This window comes from Cladophialophora psammophila (assembly GCF_000585535.1).
Source record: "Cladophialophora psammophila CBS 110553 chromosome Unknown aczJe-supercont1.2, whole genome shotgun sequence".
In the NCBI taxonomy this organism is placed as follows: Eukaryota; Fungi; Ascomycota; class Eurotiomycetes; order Chaetothyriales; family Herpotrichiellaceae; genus Cladophialophora; species Cladophialophora psammophila.
The window spans coordinates 1,948,472-1,967,371 of record NW_006912923.1 but is presented as its reverse complement, the minus strand read 5'-3'; the positions used below and the strand labels follow the sequence as shown (position 1 = coordinate 1,967,371).

The window sequence follows — 18,900 nt, the reverse complement described above, 5'->3', positions numbered from 1 at the left end:
GTATCGTGCTTCTGGTATTGGGCAGGTTGACGTGCTCGTGGAGATCCGTGAGGATGCCACATCGATGTATCGGACTGTACTGCTGCTCTCAATGACAGGCTCTCGTTCTGCCCGGAATTCGACATTGCCCCAAAGCAATACTATCAACAGCCTAGCGGAGGCTATCAGGAAATGACCACTGCCCGAAACAGGAGACCCTTGTCACGATGGTTGTCTTCATGCTCGTTTCCATAAGCTTCGCCTCGAAATACTCTATCTGGATTGGCCCTCCTAGATGAAACAGGTACATAGTAAAAAGAGCTTAGATCCCAGAGATAACAAAATTGGTTGCAGGGTCCCATTCTAACCGTCTGCAGGACTTGGGCCTAGACCACTGAGGCAAGTTTTGTGCTCTACTGACAGATCAGAGTTTGGCTTTTGGCTCCGACAAAGGTGAGGCGTAGCTGCCCATCATGAGTCTCTTTCCCCCATCGACACTAATGTCCTCGCCATTGACATAAGTGCCTGCCCTTGAAGCGAGATACACTGCGATGCCGGCCATGTCCTCTGGCTTTCCCAGTCTTTTCATCGGATTGTCATTGGCTGCCACTTCCTCGCCGCCAAATTTCTCGATAGCAGGGCTGGCAAGACGAGTGGGATACCAGCCCGGAGCGATGACGTTCGTCGTGATATTCTTGTTGACAAGTTCTATCGCCAGATTCCTCCCCAGATGATGGGCTGCTGCTTTTGAGATGCTATAAGCGATTGCACCGTCCACGCCAGTGTGCAGAACGGCGATACCGCCGACAGAGCTCACGATAAGGACTCTTGCCGGGTCATCGTGGGTTCCAGCTGCAGCAAGGAGAGGGACCATCCTTTGCAGCGCGTTAGCCTCAAAAAAATCTGTCCGACAGAGATCTCCATTGTCATTACTCACTTCCGCGTCAAATTGAAGACGCCGCGGACATTCACGTCCAAAGTCTTTGCAATTTTCCAGTCGTCGAACTCTTCGAAGGGTCCACCCCAGCTGGCGGCAGCATTGTTGACCAGGATATGGAGCTTTTCATCGCCCAGCCGATTCTTGGTATCTTCGGCGAGCTTTTCTACGCCCTCTATGCGGCTCACATTTGCGACAATATAAGAAGCGCGGCCTTGGATATTTGGAAGAGCATTTAGTTGATCGACAGCTTCTTTAAGACCATCTTCCTTTCGCGCAGTCAGGATGACCTCTTTAGCACCAGCTTGCAGAAAACCGCTAGCAATGTAGAGGCCAATGCCTCTTGAACCTATTTTAAAAAATCACTTGAGCTTGTCTTTCGGCGGTCAATTTGCGGAGCGATCAGACTCACCACCAGTGATCAATGCGACCTTGCCATCCAGCCGGAAAAGGGAATCAAAGTTCGGTATTCCAGCCATCATATAAAAGTTTCACAATTATGCGTGGTTATCACTGCAGACCAGAGGATTTTGCGTTCTTTTGGATGACGGTGTTTTTAGTATGGACGAACTACAAATACAAGGGCTCCTGGAGAACAAAGCCCGGAAAACTGAACCTCGCAAAGCCTCGGTCGTCCTGGCTTACCTCGCTCCGTCGCCAACTCGCGGCCAACGGCTCCTAGAAGGGTCTCGTGACTTGTAGCGGCTGAGGTTGACTCGCACGTGTCATTGGCTATCCCTGCAGGCAGTGTTCCATGCGGATCGATTCGTAACATGGAGGCGGTTCCTCTTTGCCGCAGAGAGAGTTTGTTCTTCCAAAACCCTCGGCAACCCAAATCTGCGGCTATGAAGGCTGGTTTAAAGCGAGGGAACTGTCCCTATGACGAATTCTAAACTTTATCCACGACAGGTTATACATTTTGTCACAAGTACTTGGGAATATATTCTGGTCCAGGTGCGAACATTCCAGCAAACACAGTAATTGTCTACACAACACCGTAGTCGAGGAATTTCTCAAAATGCCCCACGCCCATACTCCCCCAGACGAAGAGTGGCAGCCCCTGGACCAATGGCACGGGAAAAAATCAAAGTTGCGAGTCATCCATATCGGAGCTGGTGTGGCAGGTATCCTCATGGCATACAAGATGAGGAAGATGATGACCGACTACGACCTTGTTTGCTATGACAAGTACGACTGCCTTGATCCAGAGAAAGCGCCATGTTGCTAAAAACCGTCATAGAAACCCCGAGATCGGCGGAACCTGGTCTGTCATCGACTGAGGACTTCAAGTACAGTACAGACGCTCATGTTATCAGGTACGAGAATCGATATCCCGGCTGTGCCTGCGATGTGTAAGCTTTCCATTCTATTGATCAGTGTCCCCGTCTCTGATGTCATCCTAGTCCGTCTCATGGCTATACGTACCCGTTCGATGGTTATACAGACTGGTCTAGTTTTTATGCATCAGGTCCGGAGATTCTGCAATACTTGAAACACTTTGCTGCGAAGCACGATCTGGATGACTTTTTCAAGCTCAACTCAAAGGTCGTTGAAGCAATATGGGACGACAAGCAGGGCGTTTGTGAGTTCTCTCATGCCTTTGCCCTCCGACGACGAACTCACCCATGACTATAGACAACGTCAAGATTGAGCAAGATGGAGAGATCATTGAGGATTACTGCCATGTCCTCGTCAATGGAGGAGGATTTCTGAACAATTGGAAATGTATCATTTCAAGGTCACGATCCTCTTAAAGTAATCCACATTGACCAGAAGCAGGGCCCAACATTGCCGGACTTTTTGATTTCACAGGCCAATTGGTGCATAGTGCCAATTGGGATACATGTACGATGAAATTTTCTCCCCCGACAACAGATTCCGTTGCTGACCACCCAAAGCGGTTGACTATGCCGGTAAAAGAGTCGCAATCTTGGGCACCGGCTCTTCTGCCATTCAGATTGTTCCGCGTGTCCAGAAGAGTAAGTTTTACTTGAAATCTGGTACGCTCGTGCTTGCTTATCACCGCTAGCTGCCCAGCACCTTGTTGCGTTCATGCGCTCCAATACATGGTCAGTAGACATCAGGGTATATCCTCAATGCACAAAAACTAAGATTGTTCTAGGATTTCGCCACCATTTGGAATCAATGTTCTTGGACAAACGGAGAAAGATTCAAATGCGGCCCCCGAAAAATTTCCCGTCAGCCCACAACACCAATTTACCGAAGAAGAGAAGGAACGGTTTCGCAAAGATCCCGAGTATCATTTGAGATATCGACGGCAACTTGAATCGAGTTTCAACGCCGGTTTCGACATGTTTCTTCCAAACACTGAATATGCCAAGGTTGTAAAAGAAAACATGAAAGCCGAGATGTTGCGAAGACTTGGACCTGGCCATGAGGAGTTGAAGGAAAAGCTGATTCCAAGCTGGCCCCCTGGGTGTAAGTTCGATTGAGCGGTTTCTATTGAAGTTCTAACATGGATCTTATAGGCCGCCGGATAACACCTGGAGAGGGCTATCTCGAAGCATTAGTTCAACCAAGTTGGTATAGCCTCATCCGACCACGTACCTTGTTAACATTTGCAATGCAGATGTCGAAACAGTGCATCAGGAAATCGCAAAAGTGGTGCCAGAGGGCGTCGTAGGCGCAGATGGTACACTTTATCCCGTTGATATAATCATTTGCGCCACTGGGTTCAACATTGCGTTCAGCCCTTCCTTGTGAGTTGAATTACTTCCTATTTCTTCCAGATTTCTAACTCGTTTCCACAGCCAGGTCAGAGGTGTCGGTGGTGTGGTAATGGAAGAAGAATTCACTCCGGATCCTAAAGTGTACATGGGATTTACCGCTCCCAAATTCCCTAACTTCTTCACCATCAACGGACCAAGGGCTAATTGGGCAAACGGATGTTATTTTCCCTCGGTCAGTTCGCCATTGATCGTGCTCGCGAATCCAAAACTTATTATTTTACAGGTCGAACTTCAGGTAGAATACGTCATTAAATGTGCGAGTAAGATGCAAGAGGAAGGCATCAAAGCAATGGAGGTCAAGCCTGAAGTCATCGAACATCTTTATCGCTATCACGATGCGTGGCATCGCAAATCAACATACTCAGCACCCTGCAAGAGGTATGCTACTTCTCGATCACGCCAGTCAGTCAATACTAATTCTTTAAAGCTGGTACAAGCGCGGTAGCACCACAGGTACAGTCTGGGTATGGGGCGGATCGGTAAGTTTTGCGAAGCCCTTCCGGTCGCACGTAACCCATTAACAATTTCCCAGGGTCTTCATTATCTCAAGGCTATCAAGGAGCCAAAATTTGAACACTATAACTACACATATAAGAACAGCAACATGTTTGCATACTTCGGCAATGGCCGGCTGGAACTTGAATGGAAGGGTGAACAGGACAAGATGGCTCCATACATCAGAAACGGAGATGTCCCATGGGATTTTGAATGAGACATCTGACGATAAAATAGGCATATAAATCTAGAAACTGGTGTCAGAGCTGCTGCCTCGGTACCTAACAGGGTTAGGCTCCTTAGTAACAGACATTTAGTAGTTATGAATTGAGTGAGGGGAATGCAAGGTATGAGCAGTGGTGTTACTAAGAACGGTAGGATAGCATGAGTTGGCTACGGAGAGGGTAGAACTACAGAGTGGGAAGGGAGCGTAACTATATACTTGTGAGGACCTCCCGAATGAGGCAATGTAGAATGGTACTACGTTGGTCTGTTGGTCTGCTGCCATACCAACATCCTACCAGCTCCTTCCTATCCTGGACATCACGTGACCCCTTCAGCCTTGCTCCTCAAGGCCGCGTACCTTGGCTGAGTCCCCAAGGCTGTGTCTAACAACTGGATACAAGAAGGTCATAAATCATGAGGAAAGATCTTTCTAAGTCGATACTTCAAGCAAATCAAGCATTATTGTTCAGGAACACGGGAGACGATAAAGAAAATGATATTGTAACAGAGCACTTCAGGGTTCGGCGTGCACGTGCAACAACGCACAGAGGCCTGTCCAGCAGATCGGGAATCGAGAACGCGTTTCTGGTTGATACTGACTAAACACCACCAACACCACCCAGAGGGGCAGCGGCTAGGGCTACGAACACCTAGCACAGCGGCAGCATCGAGGAACAGGACAGGACTGATAAAACACTCAAGAATAGACTGACGGCGTCAAAAACCATAGAATTCATGATACTCTGCTCCAACTGTAATGAATGGCACACTGCCAGCACTGCAAACTGTTCCGCACCCCCCTCTGCCAGCCCATTTAGGTTTGACATGTGACTAGACAACTTTTCCTCCCTGCCACCGCTCTACCAGCCCAGCCCAGCACAGCCACCTTGCCTTGTTACAATATGTATGCCTGTGAGGACGCGTGGACCTTGTACATCTACATGGTTCTAGCTATTCTCTAATTCGAATACCGTGCCTGGTTGCTGAATTCATGTCGAATCAGTGCCTAGAGAGAATAGACTTACCGCTCTGAAGCGGTAACAAGCACTCGGCTCTTCTCACTCAACAATTAGTAGGACCTCTGTTCATCTTCGGCATAACACTAATATTGGCGGCATGCCTCAACTTCGTATGCTAATTCCAAGAATGGAAAGATTGGTTCAGAAGGATGTTATTTCTTCCTTCATTGGATGCGGCACACTTCAGAAGAGCTCCGGAAGGACCGGAACCCAGAGTAATTGACCGTACGAAGTCAGTCTGGAACCTGGATCGACATTCCGATGGCCGGTCTTTGAAACATTATCCGTGGGTTCTATCCACGCAAAATCTGTTCTCTGATCCACATGATAGCGCTGTGGGGTTGGACATGCCCATGGGGCCCCAGGGCCGATACTGCGGCGCCCCCTCTGACGAACATCAAACCGAGGAGGGCAGTTCCACGAGGTTAGGCGGCCGGCAACACTCTCGAATTCCACACATGGCACTCCTCTCCAGAAGCAACCTCGGATAAGCTGATTGAACTTTGTCTAGGGTGATTTCAGCGTTTGGACATCACCAACACCCGAACTAACGTTAAATAGTCACCAGATACCATGACCAGGAATTTGGCAGAAAACATACGATACGGTTCTGGTAGCTTCACTCGTGACTGCAACTCTCCAGTTTCGCTGCGCCGAAAATGGTGTCCAACAAGGATCGAGCTGCCATCACTTGGTACAACATTCTCATCGTTGCCTTTGTTACAATAGCTGCAGCTGGCTATGCTTGGACCAATGCTATCATAGGAACAACTCTGGGTATGTAATCTGGAAAGCTACTGCAACGAGATTAACCTTGCCACCCAGGCCAGCCTTCATTCCTGAAGTACTTTCATCTCGACACTGCTTCCAATGCTACCGATCTAATTTCCACAATGAATGGCCTTTTCCAGGCCGGTGGATTCTTCGGCTCTCTCGCTGCGTCACCTGTCGCAGATCGATGGGGCCGAAAACCCTGCCTGGGGGTGGTCAGTCACTGGTTCAAAGTGAATGGCTTTACCAAAACCTAACGTGGGTGTTCAGGCCGCCGTTATCATGATCATATCAAATGCCTTGTTGGCTGGTAGCGTTCATGTTGCCATGTTCATTAGTATGGGATTCCACCCGCCGCAGTTTGAAGATATACTGACGTTTTCACAGCTTTTCGTTTTTTCTCCGGGTTTGCAGCTTTCTTCACGCTCACAGTTGTCACGGTACGCTTTGCAATATCGGGGCTATAAATCTATACCTCGTGGCTAATTCGGTGCCTAGGTCTGGATGAGTGAAGTTGTCCCTCCGGCCATACGAGGGACCGTTATGGAGATGCTTACTGTTGGTTTTGTTGTCGGCTATGTTGGCGCCTCCTGGACTGGCTTCGGGTTTTATTTCTGGCAAACCGACAATGAAAGTGAATGGAGGCCTCCCCTCGCGATTGGTTGCTTCTTCCCACTCGTTTTCCTGGCTGGTCTCCGCTGGGTTCCAGAGAGCCCACGATACTTGGTCACGAAAGACCGCCACGACGAAGCTCGAGCCGTTCTCGAGAGGCTTCATCGTGGCAAGGACAGTGCAGACGTCTCCTTTGCGCATGCGGAACTCTATCAGATCAAAAAACAAACGGCCATTGAGCGGACGCTTCAAAGTTCCTGGGCCGCCATGTTCAAGCGGCCTTCCTACCGGAAACGCTGCTTCTATGCTATGGGCTATATCGTGATCACACAGTGTATTGGAGAGTTGGTCATCAACAGTGAGTGTTTCAGTCATGGCATTTGGCTATCAAAATTCACGTCCAGTTAGATTACAGCCCTTCACTATATGCTGGCTTGGGCTATGGCCCCGTCAAACAGTTGCTCTACTTTTCTGCATGGATCACACAAAGTATAGGCCTCGTCGTCATTGCCATGATCCTTGTCGATAGGTTTCCTCGACCCCAATACATGGCATTTGGCGTATTGTTCTCGGAGGTATGCCTGAGCATCTATACTGCTATAATAGCAATCTATGGGGAAACGTTGGAGAATAAGGCGGCTCTCCGTGCTGCTGTGGCGATCCTTTTCATCTACCTCTTTCCGGTCATCGTTTTCCTCGACGGTGAGTTGTCGATTCTCCATCTTCAAAACAGTAACAAAGCGGCCTCTGACAAATGTTCTCATAGGATTGCTTTTCATTTACGTTGCTGAGCTGTTTCCTAATCATCTACGTGCAAAGGGGACCAGTCTAGGCATTGCCACTTTTTGCCTCACCAACATTATTTGGCTTCAATCAGCGCCAACTGGATTCAAGTGAGTTTGGCACGGTCTGGAATGTTGAAGCTCTTGCTGATGACGATCTTCTCGAAAGGAATATCGGATGGAAGTATTACCTCTGTCTCATCATTCCAGGAACGATAGGCGGGTTGATTCTCTGGAATTTCTTCCCCGACACGAAAGGTGTTCCTCTCGAGGAACTAGCAGCCCTTTTCGGTGACGAAGACGAGGTCGCCATCTACCAGAGTGAGATCGAAGTCAACAAAAACACTGGGGAGGTCGCGGAAAACCGCCACGAACATAAGGCGGAGAAAGTCGTTTATGTTGAGAGTGTAGTTTGAGTTACGGTGATCGGAAGTTGAAGGAATCAGACCAAGTTCTTTGCGTCTTGTTGGATTTTAGGGGCTACTGATTCAACATCGAGTCCTATTGTGAGTCGGACACAACACCGACCAATTCCCCCATGACTTCAGTCTGGGCAAATCTAATCAAGTATAAGAGAGCTTCTATACCATTATTGCGTTGGGTTGCTTTGGCACGCTGTATATGTCGTTAAACGTATTGCCACGGGTTCCAAGAGCAAGTGGATGGATGACAAGTGTGACCACTACGAGGTTCGACTGTACAATCAACAGAGAGTGTGTGCCTGATAGAACGCAAGGCGAAAGCCTAAGAAGAGGCATTCCTTGCGATTGTTCTCGATGAGGCTTACGTGCGCCCAACTCTTGCGTTGTCTACCCCCATCCATCGTTCTGTGGGGTGTGTCACGATGCACTTCGGATACCCTGGCTGCTCCGGGGCCGAATCGAAGGGATCGGGTGAGATTCAGAGTCAAGGAGATAGACCTCGGCATTCATCTTTTGCCGGGACAATATTTACCATCATAACCGCAGAAGCTACTCGGAATCCGGCTAACGAGACTTTTGACGCGCGCACTTGAATAATATTCTGATAGCCTGGGGTGAATAGATAGGTATTCCTTGAATATGGATGGGAACCCGTATTTCCTGGGCGTCTCTTGACGTTCGCGACAACGTCCTTTCTCATTTACTAGACGTTCAAGGGTTGAAATCTAGTATGATGCATTTGGACCGTTCCGAAGTGGTTTGTGAGATGCGGCGCCGAGTCTACGGCCTCTTTTGTTTGTATAGCCTGCATGTGGGCTTCCACGGAGTCCCAGCCAATAAGTGCAACGAAAGCCTTGTGTTTCTCGTCCCCAGGATTTTCCCCGATATCTTCAATGGTGAGACCTGAGCTGCTCGCCCGGAATCCAGTGGATTTCGCCAGAACGGATGAAACCTTCTCAAACCCTTTCTCGATTGCAGGTTGAGCAGAGAAGAAGTAAGCAACTTCCATGACGGGGGATGTTGCGACGATTTCATCGGCCCTTGAAGCAAATTGGGCATGAAGCACACTTGGTGCTCCGTTCAAGATCGGCTGCAACGCGGCTCTACCTTGCTCGCATTCCTGGGACTTCGTGTAGGCAATGCAGTATTCCAGACTGTCCCAATCTAAATATCCGGGTTGAATGTCAGCGCTACAACCTCGATATGTTGATTGAGCCAATCTCTTCGCTAGGTAGATATGTCGGGTGTAATGTAAGAAGGATGGAATTATGCGAATGAAATACAGGAGAACTGACCGATCCACAAGTCGACTTTATCGGTAGACTCAACATGCTGGCCCCAGAATGCGCGTTGGAAACCCGGGCGTTTAGAGGCGACTGACAGAGCGGTCTGTATCGCTTGAGATATATCGGATCCTGCTTTCACGGGCAGCATGATCAGCTCTGTGACTGGAACAGCCATTTCTTTTTGTAATACTGAATTCAGATACGAGGTGAACCGCACGCTAAATTACATTTTCCTAGGCCAACTGATGTTCTCTAAAAGGTGTTTCGGGGGTGGTTGATGATTATCAAAAGATATCGCGGGCACCCGAGGTAAAGAGTCTTTCGAATTCCACGCCGGCAGGCCCTGATGATGGTAGAAATGGTGCTTTGACGGCGCGGGTCGCACTGAGCACGTCCGTGGGCATTGCGATGGAAGCCCAGGCGCAATATCGGCCGGAGTTCAGTGCTTTCAGAAGTGACAAGAGTGGATTCGTTATGAGATCTCTGAATGCTATATCCTGCTATATTCACGTGAATGACCAACAATATACCATGTCAAGTGGATACAAGAAGAATTCCATGTCGTAAGCCGCACCTCAATAATCCGACCTCCGAAAAGAGGCTCCCTAGGCTGTGTGACTGGGCATGCCCCCCGCTTGACCGACGAGAGTCGAGATCCACCCGCACCCTGCAGAGGTTCGGTCATCCACGCTCCGGTTGCCCCAAGTTTCGTACTCCGCCGAATGGCTGCTTTTTCCGGGGGACCTTGGGTGACCTCGGCTCTCTGCTTACATTATGGGGTTTGCACGGGGCTCGCGAGGCCTCCGGCTCCCGGGTAACCTTATCGTGATGTTTGATCTTCTTGTTGACGACGTGTCATGGCTGATGGTCTAAAACTGAGCGCTCTTGATAGAGGTGGCGCGTCTACCTCACCAGTGATAGTATCGACCAACATGGAAGCCTGGGCAGTGGTTGAGCACGGAAAGCCGCTGGAGAAGATCCAGCGGTCAATTCCTGAACCTCAAGGAACGGAAGTCCTGGTCAAAGTTACGCACTGTGGTGTGTGTCATTCCGACCTACATTTTTGGGAAGGCTCCTATGATCTTGGAGGAGGTCACCGGTTCAACATCAGCGATCGTGGTGTCAAACTGCCCCGGGCTGTGGGACATGAAATTGCAGGTGTCGTCGCTAAGTTAGGTCCTGACGTAGAGGGCGTGGCCAAAGGCGACCGCCGTATCGTCTACCCGTGGGTTGGGTGCGGGAAATGCAGAAGGTGTCAGCAAGAGCAGGACAATCTCTGTGCGGCACAGCGAAGCCTCGGCGTCGCCCAAGACGGCGGCTTTGCATCCTATGTTTTGGTGCCTCATGCAAAGTACCTGGTGGATGTGGGCGACGTCGACTTGGCCGTGGCCTGTACATTTGGCTGTTCTGGAATCACTGTCCTGAGCGCAATCCAGAAAGTTATGCCACTCGATGCGGACGATGCAATCATCCTCATTGGCGCAGGTGGTCTTGGGCTGGCCGCCATATCGATGCTCCTCGGCCTAGGCCACCGGAACATCATCAGCCTCGACATCAGGGAAGAAAAGCGTCAGGCGGCGCGAGAGGCAGGTGCGAAGGTCGTGGTCGACAGTACTGCTTCCGATGCTGCAGCTCAGGTGTCTACTGCTGCGGGAGGACCGATCTACGGGATTCTCGACTTTGTCAACAATTCGGCGACCGCGCTTTTGGCAATGAACTTGTTGGGCAAAGGAGGCCGCATGGTGCAGGTGGGTGTTTTGGGGGGAGAACTGAAATTGTCCTTAGTGGGCATGATTTTCAAGGCAGCCACAATCTCGTTCAACAACACGGGCAATCTATCTCATCTACGCCAAGTAGCTCGACTGGCTACTGAAGGGAAACTGAGGCCACTTCCCGTCACGAAAATTCCTGCAGACCAAGCAAACGCAGCCTTGACGGCCTTGCAAGAAGGGAAAGTGGTCGGTCGTCTAGTTTTGACCTACACCTAAGCATCGATCTTGACGTCCAGCATCGGTCCTTGCACGAAGGCTGGTGTGTTGGGAAAAGGAGACATTCCTAACCCCTAGACAAGCTATATAAAGGAGGATCTCCCCCGATACTAGAGACGGGGAAGTCAAGGAAGCAAAAACCCCTTCTACTGACATGGTGGCGCGCCCTTGAAACCGTCTGAGGCGATAAAGCCTCCTACGCCATGGCTGACTGTGTTTTTGACCTTGTACATTAACATCTGGACATTCGGTAGATGTCATGTAATTATTCCTTTGATCCAGAACCTGACAACGCATTGCTGTGTGATAATCGAAGATGAACCTCCACGAAGGAACTGCAACAACATTCGCCCCCATAAAAGGAGGTCCAAAGTGTTCTCGCCGGCCGCGGATCCAAATTGATCCATAGTGCGTATGATTGAGCCACAGTTGGTTGCTACCTGGAAGACATTCGGTACGTGGGGACTCTGCGGATACAAACGAGCCGAGTGTTCAGTCCAGCCAAAGGTTGCCGAGGTTGTGTATACAGTATATACAGCGGACGAGCGCACGTGAGCTATAGCGCGCTGTCCCTGTCAATGCCATAATTCCAGGAAGAACAGCATCTGATTATACGGCAGAAACACCATTCAATCCATTTGTAACTGCGATGCATCCCGGGACTATCCGTTTCGACAACATGGTTGTCGCCATCACCAATGGTGGCAGCCAAGTAGGGAAACAATTGGCTCTCGATCTTGCTTCTCGAGGAGCGTCTGTTGTCATTCAAGATGACAACAAATATGCCGCCGATGCACTGGTGGACGAGATCCGTCGTGGATCCGGGTCTGCGACTGCATGTTTGTGCCCTGCGAGGGACGGGCAGAGGGTTGTGGAGGAAGCGATCAGCGCATTCGGAGCTATTCATGTCCTACTCAACAACATGAGAGTCGATCCATGTGCGAACAAGAAGTTTGCAGAGATCTCGGACAAGGAATGGGATATCTTCACGGAGGTAAGCAAAAGTTGGTTGTCAGACAATCTTCGAGACTCCACTGACAGTACCCAGGAACACATCTACGGCACCTACAAGGTCAGTCTGCGGTCTGAGACGATGCTATAAGTTGTCCAAGTCATATTGATTGCATACAGTCCTCAAGGGCAGCATGGCCCTACTTCAAGAAGCAAAATTTGGGACGAATCATCAACCTAGTACCAACCTCGGCGCTGTATGGCCATCCAGGCCATGCTGTCTCTCCTGTGGTTGAGTTTGGCATGATTGGGTTCACCGAAACTCTGGCGAAGGAAGGCCGCAAAAACAACATTCTTTGTAATTTGATCATGGCACCGTCAACATTTGCTCCGGAGGTTTTGATGGGGACGGTGGCGCTCGCAGGCCTCCTGTCACATCCGAGCTCGCAGACGAGCAATGCACTTTTTGAGGCGAACAGAGATTCTATTTCTCGGTTGAATTGGGAACGTTCAAAGCCACACGGTCTGAAAACTGACAGCAACCTGTCTGTTAGTGCTGTCCTTCAAGCCTGGCCAAATGTAGGGGACTTCAACGATTCGGACAGCCATCCAGATGGTCCATGGGACGCGATGGAGTTGCTTGAAAAGTCAAAGCAGTTGCCAGCCAATACACAGGACCAGAATACGGACTTCGAGGCCAAAGTAGCAGTCGTGACTGGAGCAGGAAACGGGTCAGTGAAATCCATGATCCTCCCGATGAATCTTCAGGGTCTCTAACGCTGTTGCACAGTCTAGGTCAACAGTACGCCTTGCTATTAGCCAAGATGGGTGCCAAGGTGGTGGTTAACGATCTTGCTGATCCCCAGAAGACCGTGAACATGATCAAGGCTGCAGGTGGGCAAGCCATCGCTGACCGACACTCTGTGGAGGAGGGTGACAAGATCATCCAGACAGCACTGGACGCTTATGGCGGCATCCATATCCTCATCAACAACGCGGGTATCCTTCGAGACAAGTCCTTCCAAGCCATGGCTGATGACATGTGGCGAATTATCCAGGCCGTCCACCTTCGCGGCACTTACAAGACTGCTCGTGCAGCATGGCCACATTTTGTCCGGCAAAAATATGGGCGGATTGTCAACACCACCAGCGTGAGCGGCATTTACGGCAACTTTGGCCAAAGCAACTACGCCACCGCGAAATGTGGAACCATCGGCTTGTCCTGCGTGTTGGCCAGAGAAGGACTTGAGCATAACATTCGCGTTAACACTATCGGCCCGAGCGCTGGGACGCAACTAACACGAACGGTCATGCCAGAGGAGATGGTCCAGGCACTGAAGCCCGACTATGTTGCGCCATTCACTCTCGCGCTTCTCTCGGACCAGCTTCCTGGGGCAAGCACCAATGGCCTCTACGAAATCGGTTCTGGCTTCATTGCCGTAGACAGGCTACGAAGGGCCGCCCTTGAGACCATCCCTGGTCGGCCGACCATCAGTGCCGAGTCACTGAAGACATCGGTCGAATGGAACAAGCTTAACTCAATAGACATAACAGCAAGTCAGACCCCGGGTAACGGTGCTTTGTTACCAGCGCCTTTGAAGGCTCAAGAAGATGAGACGATCAAGTACTCATACAACACGAAAGATGTCATTCTCTACAATCTCGGTGTTGGAGCTCAGGCAACAGATAGCCGGTGGGTCTTCGAAGAATCTAGATCGTTTGAAGCTTTGCCGACCTTTGGTATGAAATTTCGATGTCTCGGGCCAATGGCTGCTAATGTCTATCGTGCAGGTGTCATTCCATACTATGACCCTTCAGTCGCGACCATGTTGGCGGATATGCTTCCGAACTTTTCGATGGTGAGTCAACTTGAGCACTCCTATGGGTATCGCTGACCACAAGGAAAGAAACGTGTCCTGCATGGCGAACAATACCTCGAGATACGCAAATTTCCGATCCCCGTGAGCGGAAACTTGGTCACGTATCCTGCCGTCAGCGAGATAGTTGACAAGGGAAAGGCGGCAGTTGTCGTGACCACCTTCCGTACAGTAGACTCTTCGACCGGAGAGGATGTCTTCTACAACGAACAGACAATTTTTGTGCGCGGTAGTGGTGGGTTTGGTGGTTCGAGTACAAGTCGAGACCGTGGGCGGGCGACAGCACCCAACAAGGTTCCGTCACGAGCTCCTGATGCCGTCAAGACCGAAAAGACGTCGGCGAGAGCGGCAGCACTCTACAGGCTCTCGGCGGATCTCAATCCATTACACATCGACCCGGAGACAGCGCAAGGGGGAGGCTTTGACAAACCCATTCTGCACGGCTTGTGCTCTTTCGGTATCTCAGCAAAGCACATCTACACAACTTACGGCCCCTTCCGCAACATCAAGGCACGTTTCTCCGGCGTGACGATACCCGGGCAGACCTTGAAGACGTCCATGTGGAAAGAAGGTCGTACTATCATCTTCACAACTTCGATAGTCGAAACTGGACAAGTCGTACTGTCTGTGGCGGCGGTAGAGCTTCTGGGTGCAACAGCTCGTATGTAAGGTGCGATGTGTTCCAAAGGGCAATATCGGAGCATGGTAGCTATATACATCCAAGGTGTCCTCGTGTCGAATTCAAAAGCATTCAGAATGACCAAAGTTCCCCTGGCCATGCGAAAATCTCGTGGCAGGGCTAAAGGCCCATTGTTCGTCGTCCACTCTCAGCGTTGGTTCATCACGTCAGGAGAGAGAACAATATGTCCCCGTGAAACGATTGTACTGGGGTCCAAGGCACTGAAATCCTGACGAAAGGGTTCATCAAATGCCCGCGGCTTCATATGTACACCTAGAGCTTACTGGGTCTCCTGCCTGCAGACTCCTTCGTCGCTTCATCCCGTAATACATTCTTCAATATCTTGCCGTTCGCTGATCTCGGAATCAGATCAACGAATCGAACTCCTCCGTCTAGCCACTTATACCTGGCTAATTTAGGTTTGATGTAGTCCTTGACCGCCTTTTCGTCCAAGTCCTTCTCCGTGCAGCCCTCTCTTCGCATAACATAGGCTCTAGGAGCTTCTAGAGGCTCTCCATTTTCGACAAGATGCTGGACACCAATTACGGCGCAGTCGACAATGTCGGGATGATCAAGCAGAATTTCCTCAATCTCAGGTGGCGCTACCTGAAAGCCTCGTACCTTGATCAACTCCTTCTTCCGATCCACGATGTACCAAAGCTTTGTCGTTCCGTCGCAATAGCCGATATCGCCCGTGTGGTAGAACCTCTCGGAATCGAAGCTTTGTGCATTCGCTGACGGATTGTTATAATAACCAGGTACTATGGTTGGCCCTCGGAGGCACATCTCGCCACGGGTGTTGTAGACTTCACCGAGGTCGTTGCCATCATCGTCGACCAGCTTCATCTCGAGATTGGGTATCAAACGGCCAATGCTACCGGTGGCATCCTTTTCTGGATATTCGAAACGGGTTGCCGAGCACGATGATTCCGTCATTCCCCAAACCTGGGTGACCGGGCAATCCTCGCTTAGGAGCTGTTGCAGCTGGGCTTGTGTCTCGGGACGTAACGGTGCCGCCCCGCACATACACCAACGGACGCTCTTCATGGAGTATTTTCCGCTGTGCGGTGATTTGATGATGTTCAGAGCCATGGTGGGAACTATCCCGAGGCATGTTACTTGATACCTCTCCAGGTTGGCGAGAAACTGCTCAAGGTCGAAGCGCCGCATGATGTAGGTCTTCTCACCCTCTTTCAAAGTGCTAGTGTGCGCTCGAAACGCGATGGCAGCGTGAAACATGGGTAGGGGGAAGAGATGGATGTCGTCAAAACTCGTGTTTGCAACATGACGTCCCCAGATCAAGTCATGCTGCGCTACGACATTGTAGTGCGATACATCGACCGCTTTCGGCAGGCCGGTGGTTCCCGAGCTGAACAGTCGCATGGCTATGGTGCCCCTGGACCTTTCCAAATCATTGAATCGGATCCAGTCTTTCTCTCCATGCTCAAGCAAGGCCCTCCACGATTTCCAGCCACGAGGAGCCTGCTGGTTCGGTAAAGGATCGAAAATCCATATTCGGGAGTCGGCGATGTTGAGATTGCGTGCTGCCTTGTGCAGAGGATCCAATAATTCAGGCTCGGAAATGAGCCATGTAGCCGCTGCCGTTTTCAGGGCGTGTTTCAGTTCGTGTTCCGTGTAAGCAGGGTTTGTTCCGGCGAAAACGCCTCCTGTTGCGATGATTCCCAGGACTATGAGAGGATAGTAGATGTCGTTGAATGCATGGAGGCACACGCAATCGCCTGCTTGTAGACCAGCGGCATCGAAGCCTGCTGCCAATTGCCGCACGATCGTGCGAGCCTTTCGACTGGAGATGGATCTTTCCACGTTTGCCGCATCAATGTAAACCTTTGTTCGACTTCTTTAGCCTCAGAAGATCTAGGCCCGGGAAAACACGTACTGGCTTGTCTGGATCATATTTTACATCGTCGAAGATCCACGAAAGAACATCCTTGGTAGAGAGTGCGTAACGCTCTCTGGGAGCAAAACCCATCCTTGGAGCTTTTGCGGCAGAGGTTCGAGCAACCGCGTCGACTCCCTCGGACTTGGGACAAATTCGCTTTGCCCACACTCTTACAGACTCAGTCAATCCCGTCAAAGTGCCTTGATGTTGTCTGTGAGGGTGAAGCTGAACACTCGGGTATGCTGGCCAAGTCCATCCCGCACGATCCTCGGCTATGCGCGGGGAGTAGTGAGGGTATCCGTTGGGTCGAACAGAATATAATTGTGGATATCTCTGCTCCCATGGCTGGTCCAGAACCGAGTTGCCGAGGTCGAGTGGAGCTACATCATGGAACTGGGTATCTCTGATCATTGAATCATGTTGCCAACACTGGTATTAAATCTCTGCCGGTTCGCTGATTATTTCATATAATTCCGGTGGGACTGACGAGATGGCAACCATGAACGGCGTGACTACTGAGCTCCATACAAGCAATATACCCAACCTCACAACCGATGTGCTCATTGTCGGGGCTGGTTTTGGAGGCATATATGGGCTTTATCAGTTCCGAAAACTGAATCTCTCGGTTAAAATTGTCGAAGCTGGTTCCTACTACGGTGGTACTTGGCATCACAATCGTTATCCTGGCGCCCGTGTCGACTCGGAGGTTCCATACTATGCGCTGTCGATTCCTGAATTATGGAACACATGGACATGGTCGGAGCGATTTCCAGGTCATGAGGAGCTACGTGGTTATTTTGCGCACGCCGACAAAGTTCTCGAGCTTAGCAAGGACACATTCTTCAACACTAGTGTCGTGGAAGCCCGCTTCGATGTCAGTACTCAGCAATGGACGGTCAAGACGCACAACGGTGGCGTAGTGAAAGCCACTTATCTCGTCCTCGCTGCTGGCAGCTCTTACAAGACATACGTGCCGGACTTTGAAAACTTTTCCACGTACAAAGGCCGTGTCTTTCATTCATCAGCATGGCCCAAAGAAGACGTCGACGTGAGCGGCAAGGCAGTCGGGGTGATTGGGAATGGGGCTACTGGAGTGCAAATTGTTCAAACGCTCGCTCGCCAGCCTTGCAAGCTCACAACTTTTATCCGTACACCAAATATTGCCTTGCCTATGCGGCAACGTAAGTTGACCTTTGACGAACAGGACATTGCCAAGTCATTCTACGAAAGCTGGTACCAGACAGCTCGAAACACGGCTTCGGGATTCCCGTTCAATACCATCAAGAATTCCATCTGGGATATCTCCCCCGAGGAAAGGGAGCGCGTTTTCGAAGAGCTCTGGGGCCGCGGAGGCTTTAACTTCAGCGTGGGTAATTATCGAGACTTCCTCACGGACAAGAAAGCGAACGCTCTCTTCTACGACTTCTGGGCTCGAAAGGTCCGTGCTCGTATCAAGGACCCTTTCAAGAGAGATGTGGTTGCTCCGCTGGAGCAAACGCAGTACTTCTGCACCAAGCGACCCTCACTTGAGCAGGACTACTATGAAGCATTGGATCAACCCAATGTAACAGTTGTCAACCTGAACAAGACGCCAATCGTCGAATTCGTGGAGGGCGGTATTAGAACTACGGACAAAGTCCATGAATTTGACATTATTATCATGGCTACCGGATTCAATGCGGTTACAGGAAGTCTAACAGAGATCGATCTCTATGATACAGATGGCAAAACTGTGAAGGAAAAGTGGCAAGACGGAGTTTACACATACTTGGGACTTACTATCCCTAAGATGCCTAACCTCTTTATGGTCTACAGTCCTCAAGCCCCCACAGCTTTTGTTAACGGACCGCCTGTCATTGAGATCCAGATGGAATGGATTGTGGATGCTGTAAAGAAGATGCGAGAAGTGAAGATCAAGTCGATCACTCCCAGTTTTGACGCAGCAGAAAAATGGCGGGACGACATTCAGAAAATGAATGAGAAGACACTCCACATCTATTCCGACAGTTGGTACATGGGTTCCAATATCCCCGGAAAGAAACGAGAACAGCTCTTGTATATGGGAGGTCTCAAGACATACAACAATGTAATTCGAGATGCCCTCGATGGCTGGAAGGGCTTTGAGGTCACCCGAGCTTGACTGCCAGCTCCCCTATTCTAGGGGGAGAGGAGTTCTGTGCAGAATGGTCACAAGAAATGCCGGAATTCAGCAGATGATCGGCTCTAG

General features: G+C 50.3%; 8 protein-coding genes across 8 annotated transcripts; 5 read left to right on the top strand and 3 right to left on the bottom strand.

Moving 5' to 3' along the window:
* Window positions 1–403: 403 nt before the first annotated feature.
* On the bottom strand, window positions 404–1,395 carry A1O5_02059 (uncharacterized protein; the record flags this gene model as incomplete). The annotated part of the gene is made up of 3 exons (XM_007742675.1): window positions 404–854; window positions 917–1,265; window positions 1,329–1,395. The coding sequence occupies 3 exons, from the start codon at window positions 1,393–1,395 to the stop codon at window positions 404–406; spliced, it is 867 nt and encodes a 288-aa protein (XP_007740865.1).
* A 539-nt stretch (window positions 1,396–1,934) lies between these two features.
* A1O5_02058 (uncharacterized protein) lies at window positions 1,935–4,378 on the top strand (the record flags this gene model as incomplete). The annotated part of the gene is made up of 15 exons (XM_007742674.1): window positions 1,935–2,104; window positions 2,157–2,180; window positions 2,233–2,268; window positions 2,320–2,498; window positions 2,552–2,641; window positions 2,696–2,761; window positions 2,815–2,895; window positions 2,946–2,985; window positions 3,039–3,355; window positions 3,406–3,456; window positions 3,507–3,636; window positions 3,688–3,838; window positions 3,890–4,044; window positions 4,094–4,145; window positions 4,199–4,378. 15 exons carry the CDS (start codon window positions 1,935–1,937, stop codon window positions 4,376–4,378), a joined length of 1,722 nt encoding a protein of 573 aa, XP_007740864.1.
* Window positions 4,379–6,064: 1,686 nt separating this feature from the next.
* Window positions 6,065–7,986, top strand: A1O5_02057 (uncharacterized protein; the record flags this gene model as incomplete). Its single annotated transcript, XM_007742673.1, has 8 exons — window positions 6,065–6,182; window positions 6,231–6,391; window positions 6,447–6,513; window positions 6,564–6,616; window positions 6,675–7,146; window positions 7,197–7,490; window positions 7,555–7,681; window positions 7,740–7,986. The coding sequence occupies 8 exons, from the start codon at window positions 6,065–6,067 to the stop codon at window positions 7,984–7,986; spliced, it is 1,539 nt and encodes a 512-aa protein (XP_007740863.1).
* A 709-nt stretch (window positions 7,987–8,695) lies between these two features.
* A1O5_02056 (uncharacterized protein) lies at window positions 8,696–9,453 on the bottom strand (the record flags this gene model as incomplete). The annotated part of the gene is made up of 2 exons (XM_007742672.1): window positions 8,696–9,156; window positions 9,288–9,453. 2 exons carry the CDS (start codon window positions 9,451–9,453, stop codon window positions 8,696–8,698), a joined length of 627 nt encoding a protein of 208 aa, XP_007740862.1.
* Window positions 9,454–10,210: 757 nt separating this feature from the next.
* A1O5_02055 (uncharacterized protein) lies at window positions 10,211–11,266 on the top strand (the record flags this gene model as incomplete). The annotated part of the gene is made up of 1 exon (XM_007742671.1): window positions 10,211–11,266. The coding sequence occupies one exon, from the start codon at window positions 10,211–10,213 to the stop codon at window positions 11,264–11,266; it is 1,056 nt and encodes a 351-aa protein (XP_007740861.1).
* Window positions 11,267–11,945: 679 nt separating this feature from the next.
* On the top strand, window positions 11,946–14,763 carry A1O5_02054 (uncharacterized protein; the record flags this gene model as incomplete). The annotated part of the gene is made up of 6 exons (XM_007742670.1): window positions 11,946–12,260; window positions 12,315–12,338; window positions 12,398–12,948; window positions 13,008–13,957; window positions 14,009–14,076; window positions 14,125–14,763. 6 exons carry the CDS (start codon window positions 11,946–11,948, stop codon window positions 14,761–14,763), a joined length of 2,547 nt encoding a protein of 848 aa, XP_007740860.1.
* A 283-nt stretch (window positions 14,764–15,046) lies between these two features.
* A1O5_02053 (uncharacterized protein) lies at window positions 15,047–16,763 on the bottom strand (the record flags this gene model as incomplete). Its single annotated transcript, XM_007742669.1, has 2 exons — window positions 15,047–16,618; window positions 16,671–16,763. 2 exons carry the CDS (start codon window positions 16,761–16,763, stop codon window positions 15,047–15,049), a joined length of 1,665 nt encoding a protein of 554 aa, XP_007740859.1.
* Window positions 16,764–17,172: 409 nt separating this feature from the next.
* A1O5_02052 (uncharacterized protein) lies at window positions 17,173–18,813 on the top strand (the record flags this gene model as incomplete). Its single annotated transcript, XM_007742668.1, has 1 exon — window positions 17,173–18,813. One exon carries the CDS (start codon window positions 17,173–17,175, stop codon window positions 18,811–18,813), a length of 1,641 nt encoding a protein of 546 aa, XP_007740858.1.
* Between the last annotated feature and the right edge of the window lie 87 nt (window positions 18,814–18,900).